Source organism: Schistocerca americana, chromosome 2 (genome assembly GCF_021461395.2).
Source record: "Schistocerca americana isolate TAMUIC-IGC-003095 chromosome 2, iqSchAmer2.1, whole genome shotgun sequence".
NCBI lineage: Eukaryota > Metazoa > Arthropoda > Insecta > Orthoptera > Acrididae > Schistocerca > Schistocerca americana.
In genome coordinates, this window is record NC_060120.1 from 53,578,486 (window position 1) to 53,600,042 (window position 21,557).

The following is a 21,557-nucleotide window of genomic DNA, read 5'->3' on the forward strand; positions in this document are numbered from 1 at the left end:
GTACAGTTCTTTACTTGAAGCCTATTTAACTTTATTTTTATGCCATTTCTTCGTATCAGTTCAAAATCCTCTTTTGATGTCTCTTTCCCTAAGTGCTTATAAGGGCAGTATCTAATTCATTGTAATAAATCTCTTTCCTCTGTCATGTACTTCTCATTTTTTCTGCATTCACCTTGAAAGAAAAACTAATTCATTCAATAATATTATTGTTCAGCATTGTCTTTCGCATATTGCTGTTATTTATACTGTACCTGTAAAATTCTTAAGCAAGTATCCAGTCCTTAAATTTTCATAAAATATAAAGCCTGAAAGTAAGGAAACACCAGCCCATGACATACCCATCATGATAATATTACCTCTTTAATTTTCTACACCTACATATCTACTCTGAAAAGCACCTTGAGGTGCATGGCAGAGGGTACGTCCCGTTGTACCAGTTATCAGGATTTCTTTCTGTTCCATTCACATATGGAGTGTGGGAAAAATGATTGATTGAATGGTTCTGTGTGTGCAGTAGTTACTCTAATCTTATCCTCACAATCCCTGTTTGAGCAATATGTATGGGGTTATAGTATATCCCTACAGTAATAATTTAAAGCCAGTTCATGGAACTTTGTTAATAGACTTTCTCAGGATAGTTTCCTCCAGTATCTGTGTGATGGATGCTCTCCCATGAATTAAGCAAATCTGACAATACATGCTGCCATTCTCTGTATATGTTCAACATCCCCTATTAGTGCAATCTGGTACGGGTCCCACACATTTGAGCAATATTCTAGGATGGGTCGCATGGGTGATTTGTAAGCAATCTCTTTTGTAGACACTTCCTCAGTATTCTACCAATAAAACTTTCTGCATATACTGGAGAGCATCTAATGAATTTAAGTACATCAAAGTAACCAGATGCCATTAGGATCAGTACAAGTACACTGGCAAGATTCTTAATGTACAGACGTTGATGGTGAATTTGGTGACGCAGGAAATGCTTGCAGCAAAATTCTGTGAGTAACAGTGGGGTGGGGGAGAATGATAAGTCCAGTACAAAATGCTTGTGGAAAATATCCTCAGTTAAATAACTGAACGTACAACTCAATTAGCAAATACAATGAAAGCACAGTTAAAGAACTGTAAGTCACGGAAAGTTTTATGTGGGATTTAACCCCTTTTCTAACATCAGGAGGCATGGAGTCCAGCTTCAGGTTTAATGACAATAGGGAATGTACACCCTTTGGTCCTTTTCAAGCAATCATTTTGCCATTCAGAGTCTTTTCCATAAACAGACGTCTGATTTAGGGTGGAAATCTAGCAAGCACCACATTACTCTGTCACAAAGGGAATGTTATGATCTCTGTCAGTCCTTAATACTGATGGCATCATACGTAAATCATGACAGTTATTGTCATACTAATGAAAAAAAAATGCAGTAATGCACAGAAACCATGTATGTTTTGTCATGTGCATTTGTAGTAATATTTGTTAATTCAGAATGACAGTAAAAGAGCCTGAAACAGTAAAAGGCATGTACAACAAATATTTGAATCAAAAACATTAATTACATGACAAATCAAAGAAATCTTAAGAGAATCTGTATATTATGAAAAGTTGCTGTAAAAACTGAACAAGTGGTTGCCGAGACATGAAAACATTAACAAAGAAGAATATCACTAAATGCGAAACAGGATATGAAACCTCTAATTGATATATAGTCTGTGGGACCAATAATAATTATCAGAGAAGAATGTTATGTACATTAGTTAGAAACTGAACTGCTACAACAAACTCAGCAGATCATTAATCAAAACTGAGTAATGAACTGTTACTGTGACTAATTAAGATTAGCATATAATTTGACACTTCTATGAGAAGTTCTTATTTATGTGAATTATTTATTTCGAGTTCCATAGATCCATATGTGAACAGATCATTGGATATAGGAGGAGTCAATTTTTACAGAGTATTGTTCAGTACATAAGTACACTGAAGATATAACAGTTCAGAATATAAGTATAAATTTGATTACACTGTACATAAACAACAGCTGACAAATCAACCGTGTACGGAAAAAAACCCACAGGTTTAAGCATACTAAGGAGATGATATGCAGTGTGGCTAAGAATGTCATCTATACTACCAAAAAATCCCTCTAGAAGTAAGTGCCTTTGTTTTTCTTTACACTTGGGCATGCTCCCAACAAGATCTTTAATTTATGATGGAGGGCATTAAAAATTAAGGTACCACGGTATGGAATTCCTTCTGGACTAGGATCTTCTTTTTCAAGAATAGTGAATATTCAATTTCTCCATATGTTATAATTGTTATGAACTATTGATTTTCAGTAGGTTGCTATTTTTAGTAGCAAAGCACATCAGGGACAAAAAACTGAGCAGTTGTTAAGCTTTGAAGTTCTCACTTCTGTACCCACAACACTTTTTTTAGCTAGTGGTTGACCTCAACAGAATATTATACCATAGACTACAAGTGGATGAAAATAGTATAATTTGGCTATTTATGTTGTGTTCATTTCCCTACTGCCAGGTAAGATTAATAAAGAAAACCTTGCTGTGCTTAATATTTTTCATAGATCTTGAATATGATAGCGCCACTTTAGCTTGCTGTCTATACGCAGACACAAAATCTTTGGAGGACTCAGCCTGTAAACTTTCATGCTTACCCTTGTTTAGATTATTTCAGCTGTAACACTATTACGGGGTTATTGGAATGTCACAATATTTTGTGGCTAAAGTTATGTATTGCCCCCTAACCCTCTGCATTTTTCAATATGGCACAGGTGAAAACATTAGGCTTCACTACTGCTCTCTTTGTTACCAGAACAACATTTTCTGCTTTCACATTCATTAGCTTTGCCAATTCACAACCAAACTGTCACCTTCCAACTTGAGCTACACCTCTGGCTGCACCACAGACCAAGTAAGTAGTGGAACAAATTTAACTGACAAAGAAAGGAAGACTGACAACATACACATTTTACATGAACATGGTAAGGACACTGGCATTGTATTAGTGATGAAAGAAAATTAAAAATTCACACATAATATAGTTCTAAAGAAAACTGCCACATCCGCCCCAACAGGTTCAACCACTATGCTTTGGCAAGTAAAAATATGGATTACATTTTTAAAAAAATATTTACGTTTCAAACTTAATAATGTCATCTCAACAATGTTACTGCTTTGAAAGAATACTTCATATTTTTCTAGGCTATAACAACAACCTGTGATCTTAAGTGGAAAATGCTTCACGTATCATCAGCAGTCATTGACCACTGACTGAACATATATTTCTTCTTGGTTATAAGTCAGTAGGTGTTCAGCTTTTAAATATTAGTGCACTTCTATGTACTAGTACAGTTATATTTATTGTCTTCTTTGATCAGAGGAATTCACTTACCAGCAATTCTTTCACAGATTTCAATGTACTGATGCTCTATTAACATCTAGTGATCACATCACCTCCGACTAGATATACATGATCATGCACTGTATATATTCCGTGATGATCCACTTGTGCTTTCAAACTTTAATTTATTGTTTATTACCTATTTCAATCAGAAATGGAGCTCAGCATTTTCCAAATAGCTTATCAAGACCAGTTGTCTTTACCAACGTGTGACTGTTTCCCGTTTCTGTGTTGGAAACAATACTTAGAATATCATGCTTTGTGAGCTGGTAATGTGTTAAAATGTAGTTTTCAAATACTAACAAAGAGATAGAGGGGCTGGCCAGTACTTACCTCAGCTCAGTACAGCCGATAGATACACATAAAACACATCCGAAAATTTTCGGTTCTGTTTTATGTGTATCTATCGGCTGTACTGAGCTGAGGTAAGTACTGGCCAGCCCCTCTATCTCTTTGTTAGTATTTGTTTCACATCTCATATGAGATTTTCCATTAATCATTTAAAATGTAGTTTTCCATTAACACAATGTGTTGTCTGTGACAGACACTGGCATTCTGAAGACATGATGTTACGGCAAAAATGTCAAGAACTATCATAGCAAATTAAAGCTTTGGAAGAGAAAAGAAAGAGGCAGAAAGGGGGGGGGGGGTACTTGGCCCATTACAAATGGTAACAACCACTTCAATGAAAAATACTCAAATGCAATAGCTACATCACACAATACTTTACACATAGGCCAATCAAGTTTTATCCTAAGCAGTATACTAACTTTTTTTTTAACTTAATGTCCTTGTAGCCATTAAATCTTGTTTTACTTCATGATATGTCATTTTACACCTACTGGAAATACTACTATCATTCTGTACAACTCAGCATGTACTGGAAATAATACTATCATTCTGTACAACTCAGAATGTAATGGAAATACTGCAATGTCACAAGGTGTTTACACTCATACTCAACAAATCACTGTGCCATAGGAAAGCAATGTTATGCCAACTGACATCCTGATTTACAATTTCTCAAAACAATGGACCCAAACTGTTACACACACTTCTGTTAACACATTACTGTACAGATGCTGAGGGCATGAAGTTTCCTTGCAAAATGGTAACGCTAATATACACAATCAACAGTGCAACTTTACTAAAATCTCCCCCCCCCCTACCATCTCAAATACTATATATTCCATAAAGTTGCGGTATCAATCACTAAATCTCCAAAGCCACCAGTGCCATAACATGTTGGCTGCCACAAGGCTGTAGCAAAGCCTCTCGCCTAACATTATGCATCCAGCCTAGTGGTTAAACATCCATCACTATGCGTGCAGCAATCAAATTGTTTAACTCCGATTTACATACAATTTTATCGGTATTAAGACTATTAATGTCTTTTCTTTAACCCCCTCTATGTTATAGCATTTGTTTTCTCTAGTGCAATGGGAGTGGGATTGCCTATTCAGACTTTTGCTGTAAAATTTTCAACATCCTGTCCAGTACTGTGAAAAATTACTAGACATACACAAATATATATTCATATAATACTTTAGTGATAATCTATTTATGGTGCAGTTGAAAGCAAAGTACCATCACAAGCTCTTTACTTAATTATCCTGCATCACTGTTAGCCTGTCTAATGCACATCACAATTTACAATTATTAATGACTAATAAACTGAAAGGCTGGAATATATTCACTGTGGAGGGTGCCTGGTTCACTGAAAAGGCTGTTATTTGCTTTCAGGAAAAAGTTTTGCTACTCTTTTGAAGAATATATGGATGGCAGTTCCACAGTTTGAACAATGCAATTATTTAAGTGTGTGTTTTGGATACCCATTTTTGTAGACTGATTATTGTGCAGCCTATATCAAAAGAGCCTAATGTATGTAACAACGTAAAACTCTGGACTTACTCTTATTAAAATTTCATAGTAAACCCTGTACAACGAATTAAAATTATCTGAATATTATATGAACTGACAAGAATAAACCACATTTCACAGGAAGTTACGCACAGCCACATTATTTACATATGAACCCAAAAACATCATCTGCAAAGGATATACAATACAAGAATGTACTGTAATATTTATTCATCTCTAAATCAGTCTTTACACACGCACAATGACTTTTTAAAAAAGCTGACAAGCTTATAACCAATGCCATGTCCACTTACAATACAAAATAATAGTACATAAACAAAATTCAGGACATAAAAAATGCAGCAACACAAGCACCTGTGATAACCCCATTTAAATAAATGCTGTTGGGATAAAAACATCAACATACATATGATTGACTTATAACCAATGCACTGATATAAAAAGCGAATTTACAGTTTATTATATAGTCATAATGCAACTTTCTTCTTCAGATTTTCTGCCAGCTTGTCCATGAATTCAAATGTGTCCAAATAATCAGATCTCTTGACATTCGCCATACCTTTTATACATATAGCCAGATCCTTTGTCATGAATCCTGATTCAATTGTTTCTATACAAACCTCTTCAAGGGTTTGGGCAAAGTTCTTCAAGGCCTCATTGTTATCCAGTTTGGCACGATGAATGAGACCACGGGTCCATGCAAATATTGATGCAATTGGGTTGGTAGAAGTTTCTTTGCCTTGTTGATAGAAACGGAAATGTCTTGTTACTGTACCATGGGCTGCCTCAGCTTCAACCGTTTTTCCATCAGGGCAAACAAGCACTGATGTCATTAGTCCCAGAGAACCATAGCCCTGTGCTACAGAATCTGACTGCACATCACCATCATAATTCTTGCAAGCCCAAACAAAGCCACCTTCTGATTTCATTGCATATGCAACCATATCATCAATAAGTCTATGTTCGTACCAAATACCTTTGGCTTCAAATTTTGATTTGTAGTCCTTGTCATATATTTCCTGGAAGATATCTTTGAACCGTCCATCATATTTCTTCAGTATAGTATTCTTTGTACTTAAATACAGAGGGTATCCACGATCCAGCGCATACTTGAAAGAGGAATGAGCGAAAGCTGTAATTGATTCGTCGGTGTTAAACATACCTAACGCAACGCCGGCGCCTTTAAAATCATGCACAACATGGGTTATTGTATTGTCACCTTCTCCAGAGCTCGGAACCCACTTCAGTTCGAGCTTTCCTGGACCTGGGACAACAAAGTCTGTTGCTTTATACTGATCTGCATGGGCATGACGCCCAATAATTATTGGTTTCTCCCAGCCGGTAACAAGGCGCGGAATGTTCTTGCAAATTATGGCCTCACGGAAAACAGTACCACCCAGAATATTTCGAATTGTTCCATTAGGGGATTTCCACATTTTCTTTAACTTGAATTCTTCTACCCGCTTTTCATCCGGTGTAATGGTTGCACACTTAATACCTACATTATATTTTTTAATTGCATTAGCACAGTCAACTGTCACTTGGTCGTCCGTCTTGTCGCGATTTTCAATACCAAGATCGTACGTATGCAGTTCAATATCTAGGAAAGGGAGAATGAGTTTGTCTTTTATAAGGTCCCAAATGATCCTCGTCATTTCATCGCCCAGGATGTCAACTACTGGCCCGGCTGTTATCTTACCCATTGTCACTGCTACTGGAACACTCACAATTAAACTCAACACAACACTTCACACAGCCCACAAACTGACTACAACTTCGCTTTCTGCTACTCAGCAGACAAGGTGCCCAATACGTCAGTACATGACGTGAACCAAAGACTATAGCATCACATATCTTGTACCTTGTACCCACTGTACGACAGACATAAAAATAAATGTAAGCTGCTTAATAAACTATTTGGTAATACTGTAACCTTTATGCTAGCACGATATAAACTGAAAAGTTAAATTTTAAGACACATTACTGTATTCCTGAAAAGGGAAGAAACTGTGGTTCCTAAGCTCTTCTTCAACGAACGATGTATAAATAGATCCCAGTCATTGGTTGAACTTCAGCATTAAAGTTACCCTGCAACATTATCATTGGCGACTACAATTTAATTGTAACATAAAGTAAAAACATTTAAGGAATCACAAAAATTGACCACCAAAGTGGGCTTTAAAAAACGTTTATTTTTTATATATGTTAAAATTTGTGTGAAACTTCTAGCTGATGAGCGGTTTTATCCGCCACCAACCTACACTTTCGTGGGCAATTGAAACGAAGGGTGAATGTCCGATGACTTGAAGCAAAAACTGATTAGAAAAGACGTGGTACGCAAGAATAATGTTGGTATATAAAATTCAAAGAGTTGCATTTGTGTATCTTATTAGACATTTGTTACAATAACAGCTGAAATAATGTAAAAAATACAAGAAATATTCGGTACTTGTTACACGATCGAAACTCACATTAACATCTGTAGTCAAGTCAACCATATTCTTCCGACGTACATCACTTTTTTTTATCGTTTTTACCACTTTTATGGTAGTAAAGTTGCTAGTATTGGCTCCAATTGCCAGTAGATATTTTATTTAGCATTATAGTAAAGGGTCGGATTTTTTTTTTTTTTTTTTTTTAAAGGAGGAAGCAGCTCTAAGTTCAACGATATGAAATTCAAGGAATGTGTTACGAGGTGAAGATTACACTACTGCTATAGCAGTAATTGTTTTCAACTTTTCAAAGATAATTTATTTGGTAGATACAATGGTATTGTTTATCGTTGCCATGGCGCCCATATGAATCTGTGCGCAAGTAGAATGTAGGTGTATGTATCTGCGTTAAACCATGGTGAAACATATTGATGACATTTTAGCACAGATTGGATGGGCTGAAGGATTTAGAGTACCAGGAGCAAATGAAGAGAATAAAGCTCTCGAAGAGGAGGTCAGCATCTCAAATTATTAACTAAGTCTTCGTAGAACTGGCACAGTCGGCTGCTCATCACAGTTTATTTTAACAGTGGCGTGCATTTCAGAAATGAATGTTAGTGATATATCATATTTTTACAGGTTGAAAAGAAGTTAAAGGAAAAAGCTAAGCTTTCAGCCTGCTCTGATGAACTGAACGACAAAATAAATTCTTTGAAGAAACAGGTCCAAACACTAAATGACGCTTATAATCAGAATCAGGTAGGCCCATATGTAGAGAGTACTGCCACACATTCATATACACTGAACTCAGTGACAGTATTGGCGTTCATATTCCTTTCCAAGATTTAAAGATCTTAATGGGGTAAAGGAAACTATTTGTATAATAAGGACATTGATATCTGATGCCTTAATTTCATGAAATTGCAAGTAGTTAGATTAAATTATGTTTTAGTATTAGTTTTGGATAACACTACATCAACTGCAAAAGATACAGCCTGAAATGATTATAACTTAATGTAGCAACAGCAGTAACAATATGTGTCACACTGTTTAATATGAATGCATTATATGCTAATGATTAAAAAACTGAAAACCTATTGTTTAGTTTAAAAGCCCCAAACAGTACAATAAATCGGTGACCCTTTTGGGCTTCCATACTGACCAAATACTTACATTGGTTATTCAGTCAACTGTCAGACTATGAGGGTCAGTTTGAGAACCTGTTTTCCACACAAGCAATGTAAAATTTGCCTTTCTATTTTCCCAAAGACATTAACTGTCATAACTTTGTATAAATCTAATTGCAAGTCACTGATTTCCTATTACAATAAATATCATGCAGACATTTATCAGAAAATAATTTGATTCGTATTCTAGTGCTAAATAATATAAGAAGAAGCAATGCATTTATTCCTGATATCTTTAAAACCTTTTAGTAAAAACAGAAAGAACCATCAATCGGAATGATTCTGATCCTCTTGGGGTAACATTGACCCTCTCGTCAGGTTCATCCTTTTCTTCCCAGATCTGGATAAGCTAATATATCTTCTTGAAATTAAAAATTACTTTGTAATGTAGTGGAATTTGTTGATTTGAATTCTCATACTTTAAAATAAAATTTAAAAAATGAAAAAAATTAAGCATGCCCTATATATCTGCTTGTAAATTCAGTTGGGGAAAACTGTCTTGGCCCATGAACCATGGACCTTGCCATTGGTGGGTGGGCTTACATGCCTCATGATGCAGGTAGCTGTAGGCTCTACCATAGGTGCAGTCACAACGGAGGGCTCTCTGTTGAGAGGCCAGAGAAATGTGTGGTTCTTGAAGAGGGGCAGTAGCCTTTCCAGTGGTTGCAAGGGCAACAGTGTCTATGGTTGACTGATCTAGCCTTGTAACATCGACCAAAACGGCCTTGCTGTGTTGATACTGTGAACAGCTGAAAGCAAGGGGAAACCACAGCCTTCATTTTTCCTGAGGGCATGCAGTCTACTGTATGGTTAAATGATGATGGCATCCTCTTGGTCAAATTATTCCATAGGTAAAAAAGTCCCCCATTCAGATCTCCATGTGGGGAGGATGTCGTTATCTGGAGACACAAAACTGGCATTCCACGGATTGGAGTATGGAATGTCAGATCCCTTAATAGAGCAGGTAGGTTAGAAAATTTAAAAAGAGAGATGGATAGGTTAAAGTTAGATGTAGTGGGAATTAGTGAAGTTCTGTGGCAGGTGGAACAGGACTTCTGGTCAGGTGAATACAGGGTTATAAAAATAAAATCAAATAGGGGTTAGGCAGAAGTAGGCTTAATAATGAATACAAAAAAATAGGAATATGGATAAGCTACTATGAACAACATAGTGAGTGCATTATTGTAGCCAAGATAGACACTAATTCCACACCCACCACAGTAGTACAAGTTAATATGCCAACTAGCTTCACAGATGAGAAAGTGATTGAAGAAATGTATGGTGAGATAGAAGAAATTATTCAGATAATTAAGGGAGGTGAAAATTTAATAGTCATGGGGGACTGGAATTCGGTAGTAGTAAAAGGAAGAGAAGAGAAAATGGTTGGTGAATATGAACTGGGGGGGAAAGGAATGAAAGAGCAAGCCACTTGGTAGAATTTTGCACAGAGCATAATTTAATCATAGCTGAAACTTGGTTTAAGAATAATGAGACAAGGTTGTTCATGTGGAAGAGACCTGGAGACATCAGAAGGTTTCAGTTCCATTATATAATGGTATGACAGAGATATTGGAACCGGGTTTTATATTGCAAGACTTTTCCAGGGGCAGATGTAGACTCTGACCGCAATTTATTGCTTATGAACTGTAGATTAAAGCTGAAGAAACAGCGTATGGTATGGTTTGAAGAAACAGCAAAACGGTAGGAATTTAAGGAAATATCACCTGGATAAACTGAAAGAATCAGAGGTTGTAGAGAGGTTTAGAGGGAGCGATTGACAAGAACAGTGGAAAGGAATATAGTAGAAGAAGAGTGGGTAGCTTTGAGAGATGAAATAGTCAAGGTAGCAGAGGATCAAGAATTTAATTGATGGAGGGAGAAAGTATAAAAATTGCAGTGAAAGAAGCAAGTGAAAGGGAATACAAACATCTAAAAAATGAGATCAACAGGAAGCGCGAAATGGCTAAGCAGGAATGGCTAGTGCACAAAATGTAAGGATGTAGAAAGTGTATATGACTATGGGTAAGATAAATGCCACCTACAGGAAAATTAGACACCTTTGGAGTAAAGAGGTCTACCTGTATGAATATTAACAGTTTGGATTCCATAGAAATGTACGAACACGCAAGGCAATACTGACCCTATGATTTCTCATAGAAGATAGGTTAAGGAAAGTCAAAACTGCATTTTAGCATTTATAGACTTAGAGAAAGGTTTTAACAACCGTGACTGAAATACTCTCTTTCAAATTCTAAATGTGGTAGGGGTAAAATACAGGGAGCGAAAAGCTATGTACAATTTGTACAGAAAGCAGATGGCAGTTACAAGAGTTGAGGGGCATTAAAGGGAAGCGGTGGTTGAGAAGAGAGTGAGGCAGGTTGTAGCCCATCCCTGAAGTTATTCTGTCTGTATCTTGACCAAGCAGTAAAGGACACAAAACAAAAAATTTGGAGTAGGAATTAAAGTCCAGGGAGAAGACATATTAGGTTCGCCATGACATTGTAATCATGTCACAGACAGCAAAGGACTTGGAAGAGCAGTTGAACAGAATGGACAGTGTCATGAAAGGCAGATATAAGTTAAACATTAACAAAAAGCAAAACAATGTAGTTGAATTAAATCAGGTGATGCTGAGGGAATTAGATTAAGATATGAGACATACAAAGTAGTACATGAGTTTTGCCATTTTGGCAGCAAAATAACTGATGATGATGGTGGTGGTCGAAGTAGGGAAGAGCTTCTGTGAACTTTGGAAAGTAGGAGATGATGTACTGGCAGAACTGAAGCTGTGAGGATGTGTTGTCATGCTCGGGTAGCTCAGTTGGTAAAGCACTTGCCCGTGAAAGCAAAGGTCCCGAGTTCAAGTCTCGGTCTGGCACACAGTTTTAACCTGCCAGAAAGTTTCATATCAGCACACACTCTGCTGCACAATGAAAATTTCATTGTGGAATGATCCCCCAGGCTGTGGCTAAGCCATGTCTCCGCAATATCCTTTCCTCCAGGAATGCTAGTTCTGCAAGGTTCACAGGAGAGCTTTTGTGAAGTTTGGAAGGTAGGAGACGAGGTACTGGCAGAATTGAACCTGTGAGGATGGGTCATGAGTCATGCTTGGGTAGCTCAGTTGGTAGAGCACTTGCCCGTGAAAGGCAAAGGTCCCAAGTTCGAGCATCGGTCCGTCACTCAGTTATAATTTGCCAGGAAGTTTCATCAAGGGATCACGAACATAGTATTGGAGGGACGTGTGGTGGATAAAAACCATAGAGGGAGACCAAGAGATGAATACAGTAAGCTGATTCATAAAGATGTAGGTTGCAGTAAGTACTCAGAGACAAAGGGGCTTGCACAGGACAGAGTAACATGGAGAGCTGCATCAAACCAGTCTTTAGACTGAAGACCACAACAACAATAACATATTGGTGTAGCAGAAATTATTAACCCTATCATCATCATTCTTATATGTTGAAATTTGCCCATTTTAATGGAGTTGTCTGACCATGTTAACAGTACAAACAATTTTAACAATTATAATTCACATTTTATAAGAAAGGGTAACATTGACCCATAACTTTTTTCTCTCAGAGGTAACATTGATCCTCTAAATAGTATCACCAGAGTCTGTGTAAATATAGTGTAAAACAAAACTGCAATTTATAATCACTGTTTACAAATTGAGATCAGGGCAACAGTGTACTTAAATTTAAAGTTAGTCTTGGACATTCCCTGTTATTACAAGTGTTCTGTTTACTGTGGAAGTTTTAGATTGAGATTCATGTTCTGTTTTAACTGTAAAGAATGGGCACAGTAGGTTATAAATGCAATGCCTAGAATTTACCAAAGGTCTCCAGGTGAAAGATGGTACCTAGATGTGGATAAGGAAGCACTGGAAGAAGTAAGCTTATTAATTAAAGTAGATTAGATTAGATTAGATTAATACTAGTTCCATGGATCATGAATACGATATTTCCTAATGATGTGGAACGAGTCGAATTTTCCAATACATGACATAATTAGGTTAATTTAATAACATACTTAAGTTAATATAACAACTTTATTTTTTTTTTTGTGTTTTTTTATTTTATTTCTTTTTATTTTTTTAATATTTTTTTTTTCTTAATTTATATCTAAAAATTCCTCTATGGAGTAGAAGGAGTTGTCATTCAGAAATTCTTTTAATTTCTTCTTAAATACTTGTTGGTTATCTGTCAGACTTTTGATACTATTTGGTTAGTGACCAGAGACTTTAGTGCCAGTATAATTCACCCCTTTCTGTGCCAAAGTTAGATTTAATCTTGAATAGTGAAGATCGTCCTTTCTCCTAGTATTGTAGTTATGCACACTGCTATTACTTTTGAATTGGGTTTGGTTGTTAATAACAAATTTCATAAGAGAGTATATATACTGAGAGGCTACTGTGAATATCTCTAGATCCTTAAATAAAAGTCTGCAGGATGATCTTGGGTGGACTCCAGCTATTATTCTGATTACACGCTTCTGTGCAATAAATACTTTATTCCTCAGTGATGAATTACCCCAAAATATGATGCCATATGAAAGCAATGAGTGAAAATAGGCGTAGTAAGCTAATTTACTAAGATGTTTATCACCAAAATTTGCAATGACCCTTATTGCATAAGTAGCTGAACTCAAATGTTTCAGCAGATCATCAATGTGTTTCTTCCAATTTAATCTCTCATCAATGGACATACCTAAAAATTTGGAATATTCTACCTTAGCTATATGCTTCTGATTAAGGTCTATATTTATTAATGGCGTCATACCATTCACTGTACGGAACTGTATGTACTGTGTCTTATCAAAATTCAGTGAGAGTCCGTTTACAAGGAACCACTTAGTAATTTTCTGAAAGACAGTATTGACAATTTCATCAGTTAATTCTTGTTTCTCAGGTGTGATTACTATACTTGTATCATCAGCAAAGAGAACTAACTTTGCCTCTTCATGAATATAGAATGGCAAGTCATTAATATATAATAAGAACAACAAAAGACCCAAGACTGACCCTTGTGGAACCCCATTCTTGATAGTTCCCCAGTTTGAGGAATGTGCTGATCTTTGCATGTTACGAGAACTACTTATTTCAACTTTCTGCACTCTTCCAGTTAGGTACGAATTAAACCATTTTGCACTGTCCCACTCATGCCACAATACTTGAGCTTGTCTAGCAGAATTTCATGATTTACACAATCAAAAGCCTTTGAGAGATCACAAAAAATCCCAATGGGAGGTGTTCGGTTATTCAGATCATTCAAAATTTGACTGGTGAAAGCATATATGGCATTTTCTGTTGAAAAACCTTTCTGGAAACCAAACTGACATTTTGTTAGTACTTCATTTTTACAGATATGTGAAGCTACTCTTGAATACATTACTTTCTCAAAAATTTTGGATAAAGCTGTTAGAAGGGAGATTGGACGGTAATTGTTGACATCAGATCTATCCCCCTTTTTGTGCAAAGGTATAACAATAGCATATTTCAGTCTATCAGGGAAAATGCCCTGTTCCAGAGAGCTATTACACAGGTGGCTGAGAATCTTACTTATCTGTTGAGAACAAGCCTTTAGTATTTTGCTGGAAATGCCATCAATTCCATGTGAGTTTTTGTTTTTAAGCAAGTTTATTATTTTCCTAATTTCAGAGGGAGAAGTGGGTGAGATTTCAATTGTATCAAATTGCATAGGTATGGCCTCTTCCATTAACAGCCTAGCATCTTCTAATGAACACCTGGATCCTACTATATCCACAACATTTAGAAAATGATTATTAAAAATATTTTCAACTTCTGACTTTTTGTTCGTAAAGTTTTCATTCAATTTGATGGTAATACTGTCTTCCTCTGCTCTTGGTTGACCTGTTTCTCTTTTAATAATATTCCAAATTGTTTTAATTTTATTATCAGAGTTGCTGATTTCAGACATGATACACATACTCCTGGATTTTTTAATAACTTTTCTTAATATAACACAGTAGTTTTTATAATTTTTGATAGTTTCTGGGTCACTACTCTTTCTTGCTGTCAGATACATTTCCCTTTTCCGGTTACAAGATATTTTTATACCCTTAGTAAGCCATGGTTTGTTACAAGGTTTCTTACGAGTATATTTAACTATTTTCTTGGGGAAGCAGTTTTCAAATGCATTTACAAAAATGTCATGAAATAAATTATATTTTAAATTGGCATCAGGTTCATGGTACACCTCATCCCAGTCTAACTGCTGTAGGCTTTCCCTGAAATTTGCAATTGTTAAATCGTTGACTGAACGTACTACTTTGGAGGACTGTTTAGTATTGCTGAATGGAGCTATGTCATATATTGTAACTAGCTGTGCACCATGATCAGAAAGACCATTCTCAACAGGCTGAGCATTTATCTGGTTAAACTTATCTTGGTCTATAAAGAAGTTATCTATCAGTGAGCTGCTATCCTTTACCACCCGAGTAGGAAAATCAATAACGGGTGTCAAATTGAAAGAACCGAGTAATACTTCAAGGTCATTTTTCCTATTACCCTCTTTCAGAGAATCTACATTGAAGTCCCCACAAATAATAATTTGCTTCCCCCTGTCTGACAGATAGCACAACAAGGAGTCCAAATTTTTCAGAAATAGATGAAAATTTCCTGATGGGGACCTATATACGGTTACAATTATAAATGTGCCTTTATTTAATTTAAGCTCACAGGCACATGCTTCTATATGTTTCTCTACACAAAACTTTTTTGTTTCTATACTTTTTGCACAATGATAACTTTTGACATATATGGCAACTCCTCCTTTCTCCATATTTTCTCTCATTACATGTGCAGAGAGCTTATAACCACTTACATTTACCTTATCCATATCAGTAACAATGTGATGCTCAGACAGGCATAGTATATCTATTTCATTCTCAGCTTCTAAATCTTCTAAACAAACCAGAAGCTCATCTACTTTATTCTTTAAACTCCCAATATTTTGATGAGATATACTTACATTATTTTTAATTATACTTTTATGAGAACCTTTCCTTATTCTAACATTTGCAGTACTCTCCTGTCTGAGTTTCTCATTGTGCTTAGGTCTAGTTCCTATACCAGTGGTCACATGGTGTTCAGAGAGGCAGATTATGTCAACTGGGTTGGGTGACTTTAATTCATCAATGGAATTACCTAGGACTGAGATACAACTTGGTGGAGATAAAATTGTTGTACTCTCTAAAGTCTCTAAACTCCCAGGTGAACAGCATAGGAAGAGAAAAAGGAAGCTGCTGAATATCTGGTTCCTTATTTAAAGTCTCTATGTGAATAGAGGAAACCAATAGCCCTTCCAAATACTAAAAGAAATAAAACTGATGTGAGCCCTGGGAAAGTTGTTTTACCTGTTCATTCATTGAACACTCAGGTCCAAAATCATTCAAAAGGTCATCAAATGAAATTGTGTCTGCACTACATAAAAAGTTCAGGTTGTGTTGTGACTCGCCGATCTTTCAAAGTGCCGCCTCGCAGTTATGCGCGTCCTCTACATGCGGCGCTGTCTGCCAGCCGTGCAGCAGCCGCGCCACCTAAGTGGCCAGCCAGCCAGCGGCTGCTAGACTTGGACTCAGTGCTGATTTGACTGTTACCGTGTACACACGTCTTACTTTGTTTACTTGATCTGTGACTTACATGTATTGTGTCATCCTTGAAATATGTGTGTTCAACTTGATGTCATAACAGATTGTCTGCAGGTACTAATGATACAAACTATCATCAGTCTAGTTGTTCCAAGTCATCCACAGTTAATGAAGAACTCTTAAAGGCCAAGAATAATCTGTTCAGAAGTGTGATAATTCTTTGTCAGAAGACGATCTTGATGTAATGAAATTGCCAGAGACCCTGGAAAATGATGAAAGTGATTTTGATCAGTCAGACAGTCCTGTTGTTGAAGATTTACTGCTCACTAAGTGAGAGTGTAAAGACCTTTATCAGAAAAACTTTGTTATGGCGAAAGTAGTTGCAGGTAGAAGGGGAAAGCAAACTTTTCACTATGTTTGTATTATTTGAAAAGTTGCAACAAAGGAAGTTGAAGTAATGGGGCTTCACTCCACTGACCCAATGAAAACTACATTTGTTGCAAAATAACATGATATATTCACTGCCCCATTCTGTTAAATGATTGGCAGGCTGCCTTCACCAGAGCTACAGGCTATTCGAGGGAGGATTTTAGTAAAATGAGTTTAATGTTTTTTGTCAGTAAAAATTTTTTTAGTGTGTTTTAAATGAAGGATTGATAATTATATTCATAGAAATGTATGTTTCACCTATACCTAACTAATCAACATTTTACAAAAATCCAGTTTTCATTGGGGATCATTGAGATCTTTTTACAGGGTCAGAAACATATTGCACTCCACTAACTGTAATCCCAGGTCCATTGTGCATATGTTTATGAGTAAACAGATTTGAGGGGTCAGGATAACATTGACCACTTTCAGTTATTTTTTTCCTACTAACCTATGAAAAATGTAACACACACAGTGCGCTATGGGTGTTTGTATAGAAATAATGAACAATAATAGAAATCACTGTGAATAGAAATTGATATATGCAAGAGATATTGTACAAAAATATCAAAAGAAGGGGCCAATCTTACCCTAGGTGATGGAAAACTAGGTCATTAGTGTTGTTCTAGCTTCAGTAAAATGTGCTGTAGATTAAAATTTTTGTTTAGTAATGGAACTTTTTAATTCTGTAATTTATAAATTATTTCACTTTCATTCCCAAAAAGTGGGCTGGAAATATTAAAAAATATCATATAATTTTGTATTGACATGTGAAACACACGCTGTTTAATTATGTAAGTTGTTTATTTAAAAACAAAGATGATGTGACTTACCATACGAAAGCGCTGGCAGGTCGATAGAAACACAGACACATACATACACACAAAATTCAAGCTTTCGCAACAAACTGTTGCCTCATCAGGAAAGAGGGAAGGAGAGGGAAAGACGAAAGGAAGTGGGTTTTAAGGGAGAGGGTAAGAAGTCATTCCAATCCCGGGAGCGGAAAGACTTACCTTAGGGGGAAAAAAGGATGGGTATACACTCACACACACACAGATTAGATTAGATTAGATTAATAGTAGTTCCATGGATCATGAATACGATATTTCGTAATGATGTGGAACGAGTCGAATTTTCCAATACATGACATAATTAGGTAAATTTAACAACATACTTAAGTTAATATAACAACTTTATTTTTTTGTGTTTTTTTCTTTATTTTTTTATTTTTATTTTTTTTATTTTATTTTTTTTATTTTTATTTAATATTTTTTTTTCTTTTTTTTCTTAATTTATATCTAAAAATTCCTCTATGGAGTAGAAGGAGTTGTCATTCAGAAATTCTTTTAATTTCTTCTTAAATACTTGTTGGTTATCTGTCAGACTTTTGATACTATTTGGTAAGTGACCAAAGACTTTAGTGCCAGTATAATTCACCCCTTTCTGTGCCAAAGTTAGATTTAATCTTGAATAGTGAAGATCGTCCTTTCTCCTAGTATTGTAGTTATGCACACTGCTATTACTTTTGAATTGGGTTTGGTTGTTAATAACAAATTTCATAAGAGAGTATATATACTGAGAGGCTACTGTGAATATCCCTAGATCCTTAAATAAAAGTCTGCAGGATGATCTTGGGTGGACTCCAGCTATTATTCTGATTACACGCTTCTGTGCAATAAATACTTTATTCCTCAGTGATGAATTACCCCAAAATATGATGCCATATGAAAGCAATGAGTGAAAATAGGCGTAGTAAGCTAATTTACTAAGATGTTTATCACCAAAATTTGCAATGACCCTTATTGCATAAGTAGCTGAACTCAAATGTTTCAGCAGATCATCAATGTGTTTCTTCCAATTTAATCTCTCATCAATGGACATACCTAAAAATTTGGAATATTCTACCTTAGCTATATGCTTCTGATTAAGGTCTATATTTATTAATGGCGTCATACCATTCACTGTACGGAACTGTATGTACTGTGTCTTATCAAAATTCAGTGAGAGTCCGTTTACAAGGAACCACTTAGTAATTTTCTGAAAGACAGTATTGACAATTTCATCAGTTAATTCTTGTTTCTCAGGTGTGATTACTATACTTGTATCATCAGCGAAGAGAACTAACTTTGCCTCTTCATGAATATAGAATGGCAAGTCATTAATATATAATAAGAACAACAAAGGACCCAAGACTGACCCTTGTGGAACCCCATTCTTGATAGTTCCCCAGTTTGAGGAATGTGCTGATCTTTGCATGTTACGAGAACTTCTTATTTCAACTTTCTGCACTCTTCCAGTTAGGTACGAATTAAACCATTTGTGCACTGTCCCACTCATGCCACAATACTTGAGCTTGTCTAGCAGAATTTCATGATTTACACAATCAAAAGCCTTTGAGAGATCACAAAAAATCCCAATGGGTGGTGTTCGGTTATTCAGATCATTCAAAATTTGACTGGTGAAAGCATATATGGCATTTTCTGTTGAAAAACCTTTCTGGAAACCAAACTGACATTTTGTTAGTACTTCATTTTTACAGATATGTGAAGCTACTCTTGAATACATTACTTTCTCAAAAATTTTGGATAAAGCTGTTAGAAGGGAGATTGGACGGTAATTGTTGACATCAGATCTATCCCCCTTTTTATGCAAAGGTATAACAATAGCATATTTCACACACACACACACACATATCCATCCACACATATACAGACACAAGCAGATATATTTAAAGACAAAGAGTTTGGGCAGAGATGTCAGTCGAGGCGGAGGTGCAGAGGCAAAGATGATGTTGAATGACAGGTGAGGTGTGAGTGGCGGCAACTTGAAATTAGCGGAGATTGAGGCCTGGTGGGTAACGAGAGGAGAGGATATATTGAAGAGCAAGTTCCCATCTCCGGAGTTTGGATAGGTTGGTGTTGGTGGGAAGTATCCAGATAACCCGGACGGTGTAACACTGTGCCAAGATGTGCTGGCCGTGCACCAAGGCATGTTTAGCCACAGGGTGATCCTCATTACCAACAAACACTGTCTGCCTGTGTCCATTCATGCGAATGGACAGTTTGTTGCTGGTCATTCCCACATAGAATGCATCACAGTGTAGGCAGGTCAGTTGGTAGATCACGTGGGTGCTTTCACACGTGGCTCTGCCTTTGATTGTGTACACCTTCCGGGTTACAGGACTGGAGTAGGTGGTGGTGGGAGGGTGCATGGGACAGGTTTTACACCGGGGCCGGTTACAAGGGTAGGAGCCAGAGGGTAGGGAAGGTGGTTTGGGGATTTCATAGGGATGAACTAAGAGGTTACGAAGGTTAGGTGGACGGCGGAAAGACACTCTTGGTGGAGTGGGGAGGATTTCATGAAGGATGGATCTCATTTCAGGTTAGGATTTGAGGAAGTCGTATCCCTGCTGGAGAGCCACATTCAGAGTCTGGTCCAGGCCCGGAAAGTATCCTGTCACAAGTGGGGCACTTTTGTGGTTCTTCTGTGGGGGATTCTGGGTTTGAGGGGATGAGGAAGTGGCTCTGGTTATTTGCTTCTGTAGCAGGTTGGAAGGGTAGTTGCGGGATGCGAAAGCTGTTGTTAAGTTGTTGGTGTAATGCTTCAGGGATTCCGGACTGGAGCAGATTCGTTTGCCACGAAGACCTAGGCTGTAGGGAAGGGACCGTTTGATGTGGAATGGGTGGCAGCTGTCATAATGGAGGTACTGTTGCTTGTTGGTGGGTTTGATGTGGACGGACGTGTGAAGCTGACCATTGGACAGGTGGAGGTCAACGTCAAGGAAAGTGGCATGGGATTTGGAGTAGGACCAGGTGAATCTGATGGAACCAAAGGAGTTGAGGTTGGAGAGGAAATTCTGGAGTTCTTCTTCACTGTGAGTCCAGATCATGAAGATGTCATCAATAAATCTGTACCAAACTTTGGGTTGGCAGGCCTGGGTAACCAAGAATGCTTCCTCTAAGCGACCCATGAATAGGTTGGCGTACGAGGGGGCCATCCTGGTACCCATGGCTGTTCCCTTTAATTGTTGGTATGTCTGGCCTTCAAAAGTGAAGAAGTTGTGGGTCAGGATGAAGCTGGCTAAGGTGATGAGGAAAGAGGTTTTAGGTAGGGTGGCAGGTGATCGGCGTGAAAGGAAATGCTCCATAGCAGCGAGGCCCTTGACGTGTTTTTAAATATATTTTTCCCACGTGGAATGTTTCCATCTATTATATGTAAGTTGTTTGTTACATTTAAGGAAAACTTACCAATAAATTCAATTTTAAGAACTTTGCTGTGAAAGCAGTCTACAATTGATAAACAAGATCAAATTTTTGGATGAAGATCATATTCAATACAAGTCGTCGGCTTTCTCTTTGATCAGTGACAGAGGAAACATGCGACAAACACCATAACAGCATGCTGAAACGTGGTATCAGTGGCAATTTTTTTCAAATTGTCTAAGCTACAGACCAATCTGCCACCACAACCAGGTTATTTTAGTTTCAGCTGGGTTAGTTTCACATTCATTGGCTTCACCAACTCACAATATTGCACATGTACATGTACTGGTTAACCCAAGATCAAACAAATATATTTTTTCCTCAAGGGTATGTTGTTGCAG

The 21,557-nt window shown here is 36.9% G+C and overlaps 2 protein-coding genes across 4 annotated transcripts in view; one reads left to right on the forward strand and one right to left on the reverse strand.

The window, feature by feature from the left end:
- The window catches only part of LOC124594228 (coiled-coil domain-containing protein 39), a 481,265-nt gene that overhangs the window by 89,071 nt on the left and 370,637 nt on the right, over window positions 1-21,557 (forward strand). Inside the window, exons 1-2 of one of the 3 annotated variants that reach the window (XM_047132592.1) lie at window positions 8,146-8,244; window positions 8,370-8,489. The exons of the other annotated variants lie outside the window; for them this stretch is intronic. Coding sequence (XP_046988548.1) covers window positions 8,146-8,244; window positions 8,370-8,489 — 219 coding nt within the window. Of the gene's footprint in view, window positions 1-8,145; window positions 8,245-8,369; window positions 8,490-21,557 lie in introns of those variants that run through there. 3 annotated transcript variants of the gene reach the window in all.
- Window positions 5,468-7,130, reverse strand: LOC124594229 (isocitrate dehydrogenase [NADP] cytoplasmic). The gene has a single exon (XM_047132595.1). The coding sequence runs from the start codon at window positions 6,999-7,001 to the stop codon at window positions 5,766-5,768; it is 1,236 nt and encodes a 411-aa protein (XP_046988551.1). The 5' UTR covers window positions 7,002-7,130; the 3' UTR covers window positions 5,468-5,765.

Coding starts and splice junctions, on each gene's coding strand:
- LOC124594229 (XM_047132595.1), bottom strand. CDS start 7,001: ATGGGTAAGATAACAGCCGGGCCAGTAGTTGACATCCTGGGCGATGAA.